The sequence below is a fragment of the Pleurodeles waltl genome, chromosome 10 (assembly GCF_031143425.1).
Source record: "Pleurodeles waltl isolate 20211129_DDA chromosome 10, aPleWal1.hap1.20221129, whole genome shotgun sequence".
In the NCBI taxonomy this organism is placed as follows: Eukaryota; Metazoa; Chordata; class Amphibia; order Caudata; family Salamandridae; genus Pleurodeles; species Pleurodeles waltl.
The window spans coordinates 865,003,368-865,022,612 of NC_090449.1; the positions used below are offsets into that span (position 1 = coordinate 865,003,368).

The 19,245-nt window shown below is 38.6% G+C and overlaps 1 protein-coding gene across 1 annotated transcript in view; it reads right to left on the reverse strand.

Moving 5' to 3' along the window:
• ITGA8 (integrin subunit alpha 8) overlaps window positions 1–19,245 on the reverse strand; it is a 550,523-nt gene that overhangs the window by 122,771 nt on the left and 408,507 nt on the right. Inside the window, exons 24-25 of the mRNA XM_069211593.1 lie at window positions 6,734–6,839; window positions 5,513–5,671 (exon numbers count right to left, since the gene is read on the reverse strand). Coding sequence (XP_069067694.1) covers window positions 5,513–5,671; window positions 6,734–6,839 — 265 coding nt within the window. The remainder of the gene's footprint in view (window positions 1–5,512; window positions 5,672–6,733; window positions 6,840–19,245) is intronic.

The following is a 19,245-nucleotide window of genomic DNA, read 5'->3' on the forward strand; positions in this document are numbered from 1 at the left end:
TCCTGGTGGTAAAATCCGCCAGGAACAGGATGGCGGTTACGGGTGTCGTGGGGCCCCCTAACAGGGCCCCATAATGATTTTCAGTGTCTGCCTAGCAGACACTGAAAATCGCGACGGGTGCCAATGCACCCGTCGCACACCAGCAACTCCGCCGGCCCCATTCGGAGCCGGCTTCATCGTTGCTGGGGCTTTCCCCCTGGGCGGGCTGGCCTTTGGGTGCTGCCCGCCGGGCGGAGACCGCCAGAAGACCGCACCGCGGTCAAATGACCGCGGCGGTCATTCTGACTTTCCCGCTAGGCAGACACTGAAAATCATTATGGGGCCCTGTTATGGGGCCCCTGCACTGCCCATGCCTGTGGCATGGGCAGTGCAGGGGTTCCCAGGGGCCCCACGACACCCGTTCCCGCCATCCTGTTCCTGGCGGTTTTTACCGCCAGGACCAGGATGGCGGGAAGGGGGTCGGAATCCCCATGGCGGTGCTGCGAGCAGCGCCGCCATGGAGGATTCTTTGGGGCAGGGGTAAACCGGCGGGAAACCGCCGGTTGCCCTTTTCTGACCGCGGCTTTACCGCCGCGGTCAGAATTGCCCATGAAGCACCGCCAGCCTGTTGGCGGTGCTTCCGCGGCACTCTGCCCTGGCGGTTTTCAACCGCCAGGGTCAGAATGACCGCCTTAGTGTGGTCTTTTCAAGAAAATATATTTGCACATGCACAAATGTAACATTTTGTTTTGGTAAATGAAAATTAGCCTGCAGTGCCAATTTGAAATATTGATGTTAGAGAAAAAAACCTTATCTACAGGTATGTACCTAATATAACTATCTCTGGCACATTGTAAAAGTTCATATACATATGTATATGTGCCATCCAATATATACTACTGTACCTGTATTCACTGCAACTATCAATTCTGTAGGAAAAGTGTTTTTTCTAGGGCTGTGGTTTGCTAATGCATCCATATCTCCCTGTCTATGCAAAGTAACTCACATGTGACGTACTTTTTCCAGGAAGGGTATGAATGAACAAATGCCATGATAATGTGCCCTGGGTGGCGAACCGCGAAAATATTTTTTTTTTTTAATGCCATGAAATGAGAGTGCTCCAAAGAGGATTGACCTCTCAATGTTCTTATAGGCTAGGAATGATGGTTCTAACAGACCACATCATGCAATGCCTTAGAGATGAAAAGGAACAATGAGTGTGTGTTTATATATTTCATTTAAGATTCCAAAGTGCTTTCATTGATTCATGTAAAGCAGAACCCTGACAGGGTGTCAGCAAAGAAGGGTTCCCGATTCCCAGGTGGAAGGTACATATGCTATAAACTTAACAACAGATAGAAATGATGTGATCCTGGCTGAAGAAACCTATTCACAAAGGCATTTTGGAGTACGTAAGGTAGCACTGCTGTAAGTCTTTTTACATACTATTACAAAGCTTTCAAAATGTAAATAAAAAGGGAGTATTCAGGAAATATTCATACACTATTAGAACATATAGACAATGTTTCTCTTGCACTTTTACTAATAAGAAGTTGGGCATTTCAGTGCCAATTCACAAAGGCATTCAAAAGTATATAAAATAGTACTCATTTAATACTACTTCCTGTATTGCCACTAGAATCTTTAAATCTCTATTCATAAGCTGAACCTGTATGCAGAACGTATTGTCTACAGATGGAAGTTCCAAGGCCTAGACATGCAGAATCAGAGTAGGTGGACAGTTCATATTCCTGAATAGGCAGACTGCTGTGGACAACCTGTTCATATGGCTGACCATTCAGCCTGATCAGTGTTTCTCCTCTTGCTATGAATTGTAGCTGTACTCCAGGGCAACCAATAAACGTATTAGAGCTTTTGGCACGTTCTAAGTTCATTTTGGTTTGGGAATATGTGGTGGTTCTAAAATCTTACTTATAAATAGTTCTAATGGTTTCTGTAAACATGTAAACCAGTTAGAAACAACAAACTTTAAATAACAATAAAGTTAAAGCTTACTCCTTAGAATTTTTAATGAAAAAATATATGTGAAAAGTCTGTGGTAAAGCTTTTCAAGGATGATGAAAAAACGTTTTAATTAATTCTATTTTTGAGATCCCTCTAGGACGTGTAGTACAACATATTTCTTTTTAAAAAATCAACAAATTGTATATAAGTATTTATTCTACTTTTGGCATTGGTAAATGTAAAAAATATCTGCTAATTAGCAAGTCCAAGTTTTAACCCCTACTATGCATTTTATCTATTCTAACAGAAACTGATAATGTACTACAATTTTATGAACTGAAAATTTCAATTTTTAAAACTCTTAAAATGGTTGCCAACTAATACTAAGAATAAAATGACAAATAAATCTTAACTACCGCTGGTCAGCCAACACTTACAAATTGACAAATCATAGCAAACCTTTGTTTAACAAATTGTGACTTCAAAAAAACAGGAATATTTTAAAAATGTTACCTAACATTTGCAGTTTCTTAAAACTGTTGAATCAATAACGTGAACAAATTACATAAATCTTCATATGTATTTGAACAAATAATATGTTGCATGTTTTAGCCAGCAATGTCAGATTCTAAAACTCACTACAAACTTGTCAAAATAATTTCAACACTATAAATAATAACAACATTTTACATACATTCATAATTGTTTAACCTACAATGTTAACCGTTTAACAAAATCTGAATACTTGTTTTCTTCACGTCCTTTTTGACTGAGTAACACCACTGTATTCAGTTGTCAATCTGAGAGAAAGGCCAAAGCTTCTGTTGACAACAGCAGTCTTAGGAAAACATTTACCCTTCATTATTGACCCTAGCCAAGTTTCTTTCCTCCCTTCTTTAGCTATTCTCACCCCTTACCAGCCTTCCCCTAAACTGAATTTACTTTTGATGACAGACATATAACAAAGCTAAATCAGACTGTATTTTAGAACAAGTACCAACCTAGCAATTTGTCTCTTCTCAACTTTTGTCCAATGATATTTAAACCAACTCAATTTCAAGAAGAGGCAGAATGTTCAAGTTCAATCCAGACCTTCTATAAATGCAAATTGATATCTCATCTGTCTCGTTTCCAAAACTCAATTGTCTTGACAACACTCTTTTAATCAGTACTTGCCACCCACTGCACTGAATTCACTTTCACACCCTCCACCTATTCCTCTAAACGTTAATCACCTGAGACTTCATGTGTACAAAAACATCAAACTGCCCACAAACAAGCTCTTGTAGCCTTCACTGCTGACCTGCATCAAGCGCATTTCAGATAGTAAGAAAGTCTAATTTCATCCCACAAAGCCCACCATCATAAACCATCCTGAATGCTGCAATTACTGTTCTATTGCTCTATTGCTCATTCTACTCCTTAGCACTATCTGCCTGCCTTCTCTCACAGATATTAACTTTGTTTCCTATTTCTTTTACTGACTCACTGTCTTCAGAGTTTCATAAACTTGGTTTGGTTTGTAACAAAATTAACTACAAGGGTATCACATCAGCATATTCAATTTACAAAGTGTAAATAATAAAAAATATATATGGTAAATGCTTTACATTAAAATAAACCATTTTTCAGGTTGTAAAACACTGGTCATAATTCATTATGAAAATACAACAGCTACAACATTTCATTATTTGATGTGGTACATTCAATAGGTCACTTTGTTTTCTACACTAATCAGAGTTTCCCTTGTACGAAGCACCTTTGAAAAGAACATGGCTAGATAATAGGAAACAGTCACACCCTCTAGGTCGGGCAGATACTAAATGGTCTCCCGATGACTGATAATTCTTTCTTATGAAAAAGGGTTTAAGATATTGCTTTCTATATGCCAGGTAAAATCTGCAGAAAAGTGCTATGTGATGGGTCGACCTTTCGGATTTACCATTGCAGGGGCATTTTTGGCTCAAAGGGTCCCCATCTTTCCTTCTTTGGAAATTAAACCATGCAATGAATAATCAGGGAATAGAAACAGGTTAAGAGATATCTGTGGTAGATATTATGGATTAAATTAATGTATGATTTACATCCGGGCTGGTCATTCAATACCAAATATCTTCTCACAGATACCTTATCGTGATCAGAGAGGATCCTTTTCTCTTTACAAGCTTTGATTATATACTCCTTAATGTCCCTTTTGGGGAGACCAGTTATCATCAGGATATACCCAGGGATCCCTCTCTGTCTGTCCAAGTCCTCTCAGAGTATCCTTAATATACCTTAGCCAAGGGATTTTACATGTGTGGTCAAGTCCTAGAAGGTCTTTTATAATTGATCTAGTAAAATATGTCTCTTCTTTGGACCATGCAGAATGCCATAATAAAAAAAGTTTAGTTTCTAACATGTCTAGTATAAATTCAACTCTCAGCTCACTATGAATGATGGTGTCTGGTATTAATTGGGGTGCCTCTAGGAGTCTTCTAAGGAACCTATTTTCCTGTGTTTGTATTGTTCCGTTATCCCCACATCCCAAATTCCAGCTCCATATGTCACTGCTGAGACCAATTTAGCATTATATAGGATTAACAGCTTTCTGATTGGCTTGAAACCAAGCTTGGATGCAAATGTAAATATGCCTTGTTTCCAGACATGTTAAAAAAACGTTTCCCTGTGATGCTTCCAATCCGCCTTTGAAGAGTCACTTACCAACAGATGACCCTATGCTCCTTATCCACATCTTTGCCACTACCATACTCTCTCCTCCAATATCCTGACCCCATAAATCTCTGCCAGAAACCTTGGTCCTCACATCAATTTACATACTAAACTTTCATCTTCAATGATATGGTAAGAAAAGTGGCAACAATTCACAAGCACATTTTCATGCATATTTGTATGTTACAGCTGAAAATGCCTGCATTTACCTATACAAGGTTTCCCAAAGGGAATCCTGACTAGTGTAAAATGGGATTTACTATTGTAATTTTGTCTATCATATTTGAAGAGAAAAATGGAGTGGAGTAATTCTGCTTCCAAGATGAGAAAGGGAACTGATCCCCATCACACTCGGAAGAAACATAATGGAAGGGATACTTTTAGGGATGTTAGTTTGCCCCTTTTGAAATTGTCCTAAATGTTCACCCATGCAGATAGTACTTTTACATAAGAAAATTATAATGTTTAAATTCACAAACTAAGGGCATTTGTAATAGGGTTCACAGTAAATTTGTGGCTTTAGTGCCTTTAGAAGTGTTTGTAAGGAATAGAATACACCCTATTTACTTTTTAATTCAAATGCATCTACATTTGTTAAAAACAAATGTCATAATAGCATGAAAATTTATAATAACTAAAGAATTATAGATAAATCATCTCTCTTACATAGATGTAAATGATCTTCACTCACAATCTCTTTATACTGATACATCTTTAACTTTAAAATCCAGATCAGACCATGTTATTACCCTGCTACATTTTGTATTAGAAAGTGATACAGTAAACCTTTACATTAAGCCATGATTAAATGAATACCTTGACGTGCATTAGCTGAAGTATTGACAAAATAAATTACCTTTAATTGTAGTTCATTGATGGCTGTACTTGTTTCGCACTTTACAGGCCCCTCTGTGTAAATACTGAAAACATACAACAGAAACTCATCTCGACCCTTCAAGGGCCAACCAACATTTAAAACTGTATCGTTGATGGCACTTGGTCCGATGTTATGCAGCTGTACAATGAAGTGGAAAACAGATTAATGTTAAGTGCTACAATATAATTTGATTGCATAAACTAAAATACAGTCCACGTGAAACTGCAACATTGACAACTGAAACATTTCAAAGAAATGCACAGCAAATTATTTACATTGTAGATGGTATGTATATATTTATGTTACCATAGTATTATTTGGACTTGCAAACTCCCTCTCACTTCATAAATAGATATGCCTACCTGTCTCTTTTTTTCCTTTCCATTTTACCCCTTATTTTTCCTAATGGACTAGGCATTGTTGAGCACATTTCTACATTAGCAACGAAGCACAAGTATCTGCTAGACTGGAGGTGCAGCCATAAAGAAGCCCCAACCACAATAAATTGTGCCCACTGACCACTTACTCAGCAATAGGGAAAGTTGTGATTAATAGTAGCTAAAGTACATTGTTGAGACACAGGGCATTTAGTCTGTAGCACTGGAGGAGAGTCTAGCTGTTCAGTTCCTGATAATCTGCCCCTAATTGTGTGGCTAAAGATACTATTCATATGTGAGTTATGCATATGTACTGTGTGTGGTATGAATTGTGTCCTCTGCAAGGACACATCACATGTCACAAAAGACATTGTTTCACTCCATCATGAATAAAGCCTCAGAGACTTTCCTGCAAGCTTCCAATTACAAGACTTGTTTGTGGTAATATTTCCTGTCACTTGCCAGTACCACAACTCCGTCACTGAGGTTTCCAGGAACCCACAAAATACCTGTTTGGTAGCAGTACTTCCAAATCAAGTAAATGAAACAGTAACATGAACAGAGTAAGAAAGCCAAATACATCATATAAAGGACCAAAGAACCGCAAGTTTAGAACTCATTTCAGAACTGAAAACACTCTCTGTGAAGCTGAAAAAGAGACAGATGGATACATTTGTGTAGCATTGGAACGCTGCTTCAACAACATTTATGAATATGGTTTGCACTGATGATTCTACCTTAGTTAAAGTCATATAATTGAGCGAGCATAGAATCTATGATAGATCACAGGCATTGATATAATGAGCATATCTTCTCTACCTACCTCATATATATGTTGAACTAGAGGTCCGAGGTCTCCTTCTTCTGTTGGCTTTTCTTTAGGTTCCCATTTAGTAAAGGGCAAGATAATTTGCGGAGGGTGTGATACCCTGTGACATGAAAGGAGAAACACAAATAATTGCCGAAGGTTTATGTAATTTGGTCACTACTATGTTTTAATCAATGGTCATACACTTAAAGAATATATCCTTTGAAAACAATGATGATGTCACAAAAAGCATTGAAGAACTGAACCTAAAAAAATATATTGAGAACACAATGGGCCTGATTCACTAAGGTAAACTTACACTTTTGTGTACGTTTTCGGTTTGTTACTATTCACAATCAAATGTTAGGAATAGTATATTTACCACTGCAGAGCCCCGCTCTCAGGGTGACGCTCCACATATAAAAAGATGGGACAGTCCTATCTTTTTATGTGCAAAATCTCTGTCATGAGTGGGGAGACTCAGCAGACTGCACCTTTGTAAACAATCTACTCATAACATTTGTTTGTAAATAGCACAAAAACATAAACTTACACAAAAGCATAATTTTACCTTTGTGAATGACACCCTTAGTGGCATTTTAAGAGTTGTTTGGTGTATGAATATCTAACACCCTGCATACCAAACCATAATTCAGTCACTAATATTTGGTTTTATTTCAATAATGTTTGAATTCAGTGTACTTTCAAAAATATTCTGAAAATGTGATATTTTGGAACTTGAGCCAATCACACATATCTTTCACTCATAACCTGCTTTTCAGATAAATACTTACTGGATCCAAGATGAGATAAATGCTACAGTATGAAACTGGCTTTGTGCTTGAAACAAGGTCGCACAACGAAACACCCCATTCCCCTTAAATGTACACACTCCTGCAAAAATTATCTATGTCATGCTAGCATTCAGAGGCTAATGGCTAATAAATAACTGTTGATTTGTAACATAGAATGAGGCCCTTTGTTTATATTGTGCATTATATTCTGTGGTTGAAAAAGAAAACCACAAATAAGATAGTGTGTGCATTTGTACAGCCTTTTGAAGAGAGTTTGATTCCTAAGTGCAATCTATTTCCTGAGAAATTACTAAGACACATGAACAAATGATCTCTGTAACTGATATTTACATGTATTAGGGGTCTTAACTTCTAGAATTCCAAACTAAGTGTTAATTTAAGTGAGTAGTGTCCAGTGGGGGCCACCAACACTTATTTTGGGGGCTGGCTTCAGACATTTCCTGAGAGCAAGAGTAGGAAACACCCACAAAGTGGAAAAATGGAGGAAGAGACAGATGGAACAGCCTGCAAGAGTGAGATAAATGGCAGGGAGTGTCTGGAAGTGGATCAAAGAGGCATGAGGTGGATTTAAGACTAATCTAAGAAAGAAAGAAGAGGGCCTCTGATAATGAATATGGGGTGTGGACCAGGGGAACAATACACCATTGAAACAAAAAATATTTCGCCGACCTCATCAGTTTTCAGAAATGCTCATTGGTCTACAATAATTTATAGTTATTTATTAAACATTTCAATGCAGAGGCCAAATTATATCCCAAAACATATTTTTATATCTAATCATACATACATTTGCCTTAATATATATTTGTTCATTTAATAAATTCACTACTTGTAACTAATACATGAATATTTTATCCAACTCATGGACCCATAAAACCTCCCAGCCTTGCACCTTTGCCTCTAAATACATTGCAAAACATTTGACACCTTAAACTGCTATTCTGGGGAAAATCGCCATATAGTCTGAAAATCAGAGAACAGCAATAGTCATCTATGGAAATATTAACCCTTATCTCATACTGGGATTGTGACTAGATGAGAATAGTGTCATCTACGTGGATTTTTCACAGCTGGTTGGGATCTACTGACTTAAGATCAGCCAGCCATTTGAGGCAGGAATGCGTTGTCGATGAAGATAAATCTTTGGAGCTTGTTTTCCTCTTGATTGTCATAATTGTGTAAGACCAGACTGAGGTGGTTTCACAACCTCTCCAAGGTCATCTGTGCACAATTTTAAATGATGAACATCTGCAGTGTGACCTGAGGAAGGTGTATGACTGTACAGTCGTCTCACACCGAAACAAAAGTTGGCACAGAACTGGCCTAGCAAAGTTGATTTTAATAATAATAAGTTGAAGATTAATGAGAACAACAATACCTAAAGCATTTATATCATGATAGTATGTAAATGTGATTACATTTCGCTATTGTTAAAAAAGGGAACCTATTAATAATAAATTGTTGAGAACATATTCACTTGTGAGTGCTAGGCCCAGGGACTGCTTTTGATGTTTTAAGTAGGTGATTATATATTGTGTGAATGAGAATGATAGTTGATTGAGTGTTTTAAAAAATGTTGCAGTCTGTTGGGGGTCAGGGGGGTAAGGTTGGGGAGGTTTGATAGGTCCATGAGTATTGATGTACTAGTGATAAGTAATACATTTATTAAATGAACAAATATATAAATAATTAAATGTATGCATGAATAAATAAAGTTATGTTTTGGAAATAATTTGGGCTCTGCATTGAAATGTGAATGACTATAAATTATTGTAGACCAATAAGCATTTCTGAAATCTGTTGGGGTAGGTGAAATATTTTTTGTCTTGATAGTGGAGTTAAGATTATGAAGCTTTGGTATTCAGTGCACTGACATTAAGGTGCACCAGCCATGAGCTTCTGTGCAGAATTATGTGGGTTTTCACTCTCATTATTTTACCAATCAATCCATAGGGGTCATCAGTAGATCTACAGATTTATAGTTTTTCCTTGTGCATCACATGTAAAGCTTGAAGGAACTATGGATCTTATGAATTTTGCTCGATCTGATGTCAGATGTACCATTATGAACAAAAGTCTCTAATGATATCAGCTGAGAGATATGTCCATCCTGTGCCTAAAGTGATGCAGTAAACATTGCTAACACAGGGCATTCCGCCCACATCCAGTTTGACATTTCTCACAAGATCTTTTCTGACTGAAGAAACCTTACAAGAAAATTATGCAATTGGTGTAAGCATAAGGAACAGGAAATCAGGTGAGCTATGAGTAACCCACTAGTTATGTCAGCATAAGAAAAGTTAGGAACAGGCTTCAGAATGCCATACTAAATGGTTAAATAGTGGAACAGCGTAGATTTGGCTGCCGTCCCTGATGTCATAACCATGACTGACGTGCATTAATAATGACAATATAATGTGTGTTCTAACAGTTTATTAATGTCAAGTGGTGCCCTCAAGTATTAGCAAAGTGCATTCACTACACTACTAGGAAACAAATCATGTATGGAGTGCTTTCACGTCATAAATGAAAGTAATCATTGAGTGTATTGTTTTAACCATCCTCATGTTATTTGAACATACTTGCATTTAAAACGATAACTGTCTCTGTAATGTATGCGCTAATGTTTGAAGTTTAATGTTTAAAATGTATTTCTACATCACAGTTATGTTCCTGTAATAGTAAAGTTTGCATTTATTTTTATTGTAATATGAAACCCTAGTTGAATTTACATAATTGGTGTTTACATTAATGTAGAAAATAATAAGTGCCCATTATAACATGCCATTAAAATGCATTAGCTTAACATTAGCTTGAGTAGGCCTGAATTTTCTTAACATGAGAAACTATTTTCCATTTTCTGCTAACATGTCTTTTCATTGTAGATGCTTTTACACAAAATGTTAGTTTGGACATAGAAATGCTTTTGTTTTACTCATAGGGAGCCTGTGAAAAAGTTTGTGAAGGTGGAAGGTGAGGAGCTCGACAGTGAGAAGACTGCCCACTGTTGCAAAGATGATGCAAAGATGTTCGAAGACCAAGGACAACCACATTCTCAGGACTGCCCTGGGAATGAAGAGTGATGTTACAAGTTTCACCATGGGACAGGAGAGTACAAAAGAGCTTGTAATGGGGTGACCAAAAAGCCATTACTTAATGGACCTCTGCAGTATTAACTAGGGCTTTTACTAATTGATGTTAGGAGCAGATTCCCTTGGACTTTGAAAGGTGCAGATCTCTGACTTTCCCTTTGTCTCCATACTTTGCTGAGTGTGGTTTAGGCTTCCACGTCATTCTCTAAGAAAACTACTGACCGAGCTTCTGAAATGCCAACACCATCCTCTCCATTTTCTTTTCGTCCTATTTTCACTCCTTATCTTTTGTCCTTATGTTTTTAGTTAGATCTCACTTTTTATTGCTCAAGCTCTTTAGGAGATTTACTGACTGCCCATAGACCAACTTAGGTAAATGACTTTAGCTTGCACTGATGTGTAGGGAAATAGACCACAGTCTGTATTCAGAGCATCAATACTTTTGCTGATATTTTGTAGTGATGTTACTGAAAGTCTGGTTTGCCTTATGTGACATCAACCCGAGTGTTAATTTGTAATAAAACCCTTTTACTTTATTTCTTGTTTGGGTTCTCATCATCTGGTGAAATTGGTTACACAGAAATTAAATGTTTAATTATTGTTACCTGATTCCCTAGCTAACTCCTTTGCACAGGTCCAAAGATTCACGGGCCTCTGAATTAGAGCATACACAAATACTCCATCAATATAATGGTACACTGCAAGGCAGTGAGAGACATCATTTGAAGTTGATAAGGAGATGGAGGTGTAAGGTGAACATATAATGGTGTTTGGTCACAATGACAGAAGGCAGGAGGGTGCACAGTGATCAGGTCCAATTGTGTGAGAGCATTCTGCAAAGGATGGCAAACTAAAACAATGAAGCAACAGATGTAGAAAAGAGGAACAATGAATCCTGTAAATGTAAATACAAGTTTAGCATTAGCTCAAACTTGGGTGATAGAGCTATCATAGAATATCATTCATAACAATTACATAGCTGTCTGGTTTCAGTGAATATTTTTTGTTTGTGGTTGCAGAGAGACAGGCACACTAAGACTATGTATCCAGGAAAGAGATTGCAGTCAAGAGACAGGGCTTTAATGGGATAAAGGTTGGTGCACAAAAGTACTATCTATGTGGGAAAAACAGCTGATAGAGACCACTGTGTACAAGAGATGAACTTCTCAAATTCATCAAATCTTATGGCTTGTGTTTCTTAAATATCTGAGGCAATCTTCCTAATGCAGACAGTATATTGTGTAGAATTGTGAGATTTGTGAATTAAGATACCTAAACTTTTTGAGCACGTATATTCTCATGCATAATATGAGAAAGTAGTGAACCACTAGTCTCACAAGTAGTAAAAATATGCTTATGATCTTGTTAATCTGAAGAATTTAAATGTGTTTGTGAGGTGCTCAAAAGTTCATGGTTTCCATGTACCAGATATTTCTAGTCCAACCCAGTCCAAAAACCTCAGCTACAATTGGAAAAAACTCATCAAATGAGACTTTAACTATAGATTTCCATTTTTGCATAGAAATGTCATACAATATGTTTGCTAAAGAACACTAAAACCTTACAAACAGCAACACACTGACTATGACATAATATATCACTTCATATGGATATCACTAAACAAAGGTCAAAACAATTGTGCTTTTAGATGCAGGGGTGGAGATCAGTCTGATGTCCAAAGAGAATCAAGTAGTGCAGCATGTTGCAGGAAGCTAGTTCAGTGCAATGTACAGAAGAAGGTTGGGAGGCAGCAGTGCATGGTCCAATGAAGTATGAGATGTATGTATTAAGTATTAAGAGGGAACAGCACAGGGTCTAAAGGGAGAAGGAGCAGCACAGAATCAAGGAAAAGGAGGGTGAAGCATAGGATCAATGGGGTGGGAAGCAGAACAAGATCCAGGGAGATGCAGCACATGATCAAGGGAGCAGAGGTGAAGGGGTTATGGAAGCAGTGTGTGGTCCAAGGGGTGCTGTGAAAGCTCAGACTCTCAACTCAGGAGAGAAGCTGTGTCGGGTCTGGCATTTGGATGGTGCAGGGTCCTAGTCATGGAGGAGCAGTGCAACCTTTCTTCCCTGGAGGAACTGGAGCTGAACATGTCACAACTGCAGCTTCAGCTTCCTTCCTTACATAGTTCTAGCACAGCATTGGAACCTTAACACAATAGTGCTCCCTCACAGACTCCGTACATAGCAGTGATAATAGATAGCCACAATAGAGGGAGGGGCTGAGGTCCAAGAAGGGAGCAGGTGCAAAGTATTGTCACCCATGGAGGGTGGCCATGGAGGGCAATAGGGTGCAATCTGTCATGTTTGGAGAGAGAGGATAGATGGTTAGGATAAAAAAACATGTTGTATGAGGTAGAATAGGGCACATGGACTGGGAGTGGGGTGGGTGCAAGAAGGAAAGATAGAAGACCTGCAATATCCACCCATTACTTTAATCTCCAGTTTTGTGTTTGATGCTGACAGTGCTAGCAACAGAACCTTCCACAAAAAAGGCATGCTATGAAAACAACTCATCTCTTAGCTATTCCACCTTCCAGCTGCAACCAATGATGTTACAGATTGCCAAGCACCTACAAAGACATTTTAACTTTTAAGTACCTGCTAAACACACAAACATTAAAGCAGCATGGCTGCAAAGGGAAGATGTCACATTATAACACACTGCAGCCCAGCACTCTCTTCTGGTACACTGCGTGAACTCATCACTGCACAAAGTCACCCCCTGCCCCCAAGCTGGCATAAATGTTATTCTCACATAGAAGTACAGTACAACATCCCCTAATGAGTCAAGTTATTAGTGGAAATTGGGCTCACTTAGTGGCACATCCTGTAATATTTGAATGGCAGCGCTCTAGCCCCACATTTCCCAATGTTGCACAATCTGAGCTGAAAGATGAAGTCTGGCACCAGAGTCTTCTCACACTCAAAGCTTACTTTGCATGATTTCTGTGCATTCTCCTTACAGGTTTTGTAAGTTTGGTACTCTAGCCTGGCATTCATATTACGAGCTCATGTGCCACTGAAGCCTAACGATATCTGCTGGCACAATGAATTAATTTATTGCAGTTTTTACTACAGCCTGAAGCTACTTTCTGGTACAGACTGAGCTCATTCCACTGTCTGGTTTTTCTTCATAACACAATGATTAAGGTATAGACTGGTTCACAAGAACATTTATTTCTGCACAGTGATGGCTTCTCTTTGCATTTATTACTGTGAGTTCCTGATTAACAAGGCGACTACAGGACATTCACAGTACATTACAAAAATGGTGCTTACTGAAACCCTTCATATTACTCTACAGGCTTGGAGGGGGCAAAGTGCCCCACAGAGGGAAGTCTGATACAGGCACCACATGACACTGTGTCATAACTGGTCTAACACAGGCCCTGGAGTCAGTCAGCTAGGGCCTCCTGCACTCCGGGGAGGCAGCAACTCTAACCACCTTTAACTCGGCAGACCCAAACCAGTACTGCTGCATTCAAGTGTGCTTCGATGAGGGGGTCAACGCCACAGGTGTCAGTGAGTTAGGGGGCTGATACCCACCAGAGATCGAAGGGGTGTCAGAGCCACCCAGGGTGGCCAGGGGCTGTAGGATGGTAAGCAAAGCCAGGTTAGGGGGAGGGACAGGGCCACACGTGGGTAGTAGCAAAGAGTTTGGACACAGAAAGTTGAGCAGAACGCAGATAAAGTGTCCAGGAGGGACAGAGCATAAGGGATAGCCATACATTTTCATAGCTTGCATCATAAAATGCTAGAATACTGTTCATAGGTGGGCCCTTCAAAAAGTAAGAGTGCCTTTTGAATAAAAAAGGAGGGGTAGTACTTAGGCAGCATAAGCTTGTCAGGAAATATTGCTGCATCAACTTGTCAGGGAGTACGGCATTGCGACAACAGCACAGGGTATAAAGTCAAATTCTGGTTAGAGAATATGGATGTTCTAAATAAATGCACCACCTACTCTGTGAATGTGACACTCTCTTATGGCACCTGTATTTCATTTCTGTAGAAAGCTGCGTAAATGTTCACTCAAATCAAATGAAATAAGGTATTTATAAAGTGCACTGTCACTCTACAAAGAGGATCCTGGTGCTTATTCTGATATCCGGCTAGTTGCAAAACCGACTGGAAAAAAGAATGCTAGGGTTCAAAAACCAGGATCAAAACCAACCATGAGGTCATTCAGTCAGCTATTTGCAAACATCAACAAGAAAAGAGAATAGCCAGGTTCTCAAACATTTCTTAAACGCTGATCCATTCTCAACGAATCTCAATGTCGAAAGCTTGTCCCAGGCTTGATACCCCAGTACAGAGAAGGATTTACCTTCTCTTGTTTTAACCCTTTAACATGAATATTTAAGAAATTAGAATTAGAGGATCTCCAGTTTCTTCGGGTTCTGTAATGCGCAAATCTGTCAGATAGGTACTTGGGACCTTTAAGAAAAAACACTCTACAAACCAAGGGCAGAGTTTAAAACTAATTTGCTTATGAACAGGAAGCCAGTGCAATTGTTGCATCCCTGTGAGACTGAAAGGTTCAGAGGACGCTTAAGAACAAGTTTGACTGCAGCATGCTGGACCATTAAGAGTTTATGTAGAAGGTGCTCAGTATTCTTGAGGTAGAGGCTGTTGCAGTGATCAAGCCCTGGATTAATGAGTGCCAGAGCCACGGGTTCCCTACCTGTCAAAGGGAGAAAATAAAAACATGTATTGACTGAATTAGAGAGAAATAAGTATCAGATAGAGATAAAACTTGAAAACAGAAGGAAAGACAATAGCCAGATTCGACACCAAGGTTCCAAGCGACCTTAACAGGCAGAGGAGGAAGGGTAAGATAGTTAGGCCACCACATATGAGAGGAAGCAAAGTGTTAGAACTGTCTTATCTGTATTGCACTTTAGGGTATTATGCTCCATCCAACTGATGATACTTGAAAGACAGTTCTTAAAATTAAGTTGAGAGCTAAATGAATTCTTGTTGAGTGACAAGATCAATTGGGTATCATCTGCGTAAGAAGTAGTAGAACACCGAACCAGGGATTCAGTGAAATTAAGAGGGGATATAAAAATGTTAAAGGCTGCAATATTGTGCTCCAGGTAGCGCCATCGTTTTGAAATATTAAAAATAGTGCTATAGTGTAAACAGAAGATTTGGAAAACCACAAAGCTCTATGCGCGATGGGTAAAATTAGTGGTGAAAATTGAGCATTTAACTGAAATTCTAAATACGTTTTGGTAATAAAACTGCATAAGACGCCCCAAAGGGAGAGGACTATATTTTCACTCCTTACTTAGATACATTAAAACCTATAAAACCGATTTAAAAACCGTTTTAGTATTGGCCTTCTGGTCTGTTTTATTTCACCAGTTGACTTCTCTTCAACGTATGTCTCCAATATTATGCTTTTTAGGAGACTAGGAAGCCTGTTTCGTTTTATTGTAAAGTGAATGATGTCAGAAATGTCTGGCCTTACTGCACATAAAGGGGTCACAAAAGTCCAAAGAACTGGTTTATTCCTAACAATCACAGAAAGACCAGGAACAGCATTTTTTTCAGAAGCCTGTCTTTTTACTTTTGTTTTTTTTTAAATACAGACACTTAAATTAAACATCTTATAATGAAAGACAATGAATATCTATCTATCTATCTATCTATCTATCTATCTATCTATCTATCTATCTATCTATCTATCTATCTATCTATCTATCTATCTATATATATACATATATATGTATATAGCCTGTGTGGGCTTAAACTGCAGCATACATAAGCAGACTTTTAAAAGTTAAAAATGCCACATAATAGATTCTGCATACATTCCTCATAGTTCAAACCATGTGCTTACCTCAAAAGCGGCAAAAACATAAGTTCTTCACAGGGAACATTTTTATCCCATGGAGAAAAATAAGCGTTTGCACAAGCGATGTCATTACCCCATGCAGAGATCTCTGCTACAGAGAACTCCGCAAAGGAAGAAAAGGACCCTGATTGAAGTGCCAAATGACATGTGCCTGCCGCAGATTTCCAAATGTACTCTTGGGACTGTTTTATGAGTAGCATAAAGTTGGAAATGTATGTGCAGGTGGAGATGTTGATCTCTGCCTGTACTCTTGGAACTCTCTTTCTTTGTAGGGTTTATTGAGTTCTTCTACACCATCCTAAACAAGGACACGTTTACCCTGATTTAGGTTATCCTATTCAGCTTGCTAACACAAATATTCCATTCACATGCAGTGCAGGAGGAACTCACAATCTCCAGAGGTACCCTTCTATTCTTTTCTGGATGAGGTGTTATTGCTGTCACCATCATTGCTGAGCAAGTAGCCCCGATAGTCATTCCAGGTGTCTTTCAGTCATTGCTTCAGATGCGCCACTCTTCTATCACATTCATCCCTTTCAATGTACTGAGCTACATCTAACAGGGATGCCTTGTTCATCATAATGGTATCCATCTTTTTGCCAGGATATGGTCAATATTAATATAAAGACGCCTTGGTTAGCCGCAGTTTGATCAACTTATTTGGTAATGCTAGATGAAGTGTATGGAGGTGACCCATGTTTGCCACCTCTTCTACCCCAACACTTTGCTAAACCTGGAAACTTCCACATCAGATGCGAAAATCTGCACTTCAGCACAATTAGAACGTAGAACTAAAGACACGAGTGACAAACCAATATTTCAGTCAGAAACCCTGAAATATGCAACATGACAAAGTCTGAAATCCAAAATAAAGTTTGCTGATACTAAATCCATGTTGCAATTTGACAAAACTTTTATAAACCGAAATGGGTTTACCACCTTGTTTTGAATCACAATCCCACCTAATTTTGGTTAGCAATGGAATGTATCAATGATTTGGGACCACAATTGTAGTTGGGCACCATTGAAAATTTACCAGCTCATTAAAAGAGGCGGTAGCCCATTTGCAAAGGGTAATCTTCTCCTTTATGGACAGTACTTGTTAACATTAAATAAATTTAACTGCAGTAGTTTAAGCCTAATTATTTGTGCAACCTCTTAAAAGTCAGGATATTGCCTCTCGCTGTACATTTATGACACATGACATAGACAACTGTAGAAACAGCATCCTAATGGTACCACTTTGGGTGTCAGATAGATGAGCATTGTGTACTTTGCTCCTTTATGATTCTGGCTAGGTTTCCTTTATGTATATAAATCCAATAGGTGAAATCAAAAACAGTAGCCATCATACACACACACATACACACACACATTAGTACACATTTGTGATAACATCTCACATAAATACATAATAGCACTAATATCCCATATGGTCACACCTGTCATTTAAATACACTATATATATTCAATCATGTGCATCAGACTTAACATCTCACATACATCGCTGAAAATCTACAGACCTAGCACATTAGACCATAGAAATAATAGACAAAGATCATCATAGAGATATGCAAATAACTGGTAAGGGTACACAAACAGAGCTAAAAAAAACAAAATTTACACGCCCAGCCTATTTGAGCATAAAGCTGCCACCCACACAAAGATTGACAAGAGTGCAATGCTGAAAACTCATTACCACAAGACGACTCAGACTTCAGTCTGTTGAAAGCGTGTGAATCACATGCTGAGGCACTCATAGAAAGCTCATATTGCTATGGGGCCCTAAAATGTTGTCTATGCATTTGCAGAGTTGCGGGCATAATACAATCATTAAAAAGCAGCTTTAATTGAGAAGTGGCATCAGAAAAATTGAGCCACATCACAGGCATAATTCTTTAGCAGCAAGGACATAATTTTACCAGGCCAAGTGAATAAATGAACTACAATCATAGAGATAATTGAACACTACTCCATGCAACACCTCAGGCATAATTTAATAGTATTCATAGCAGGCATAAAGACCAGCATTAGAAGTATCATAAACTGACAAGTCTGTGTCGTTAGACAGCAATATCAAAGCATTAATTGAGCAGAAAAAACAGTGGCACACCTGACAAAGCCACTGCATAAATGAGCAGCATCAGAAGCCCTACTGAGCAGTTGACTACATGATTTTGGAATCTACCGCATAAGTGAGCAACAACATGCAGTCATGATAAAGAAGTGCCATAAGCATAATCTGGACGTTCCACACTTGCATGAGAAGTACCACAGGCACTATTCTAGAAAATATTCATACATTTTTAATGAAGAGGGATTGGTTTGGCATATTATGTGTGTGTGGCAATGGGGATTGTGAGGAGGAGGACAAGAGGAGAGGTGTTTTGACAGAGTGATGTCTCGATTTTGTAGGCCACAATCAATAATATGGGCCCATAAAGCCCAGAGGCCCCTGTATTTCCATCTATGGGTCATATTACATACACTTACAAGTCAGCCTACATGGTTTCCCAAAGTATGTTCATTCATTTAGAGCCATTGCTTATCTCTGTATGTTTGGTGGGGGTGTTACCCTTGTACACTTTATTTTTATTGTATAAATATCTAAATAAAGAGGTATAAATTAGGACTGTCATAGGTGTAATGAAGAAGCACAACTGATATATTTGAGAAGTATCTTTGACATTACTGAGGACCAGCAGAAGCATAACTGACAAGTGAAAAGCCATATTTCAGGAGCACACTCACATA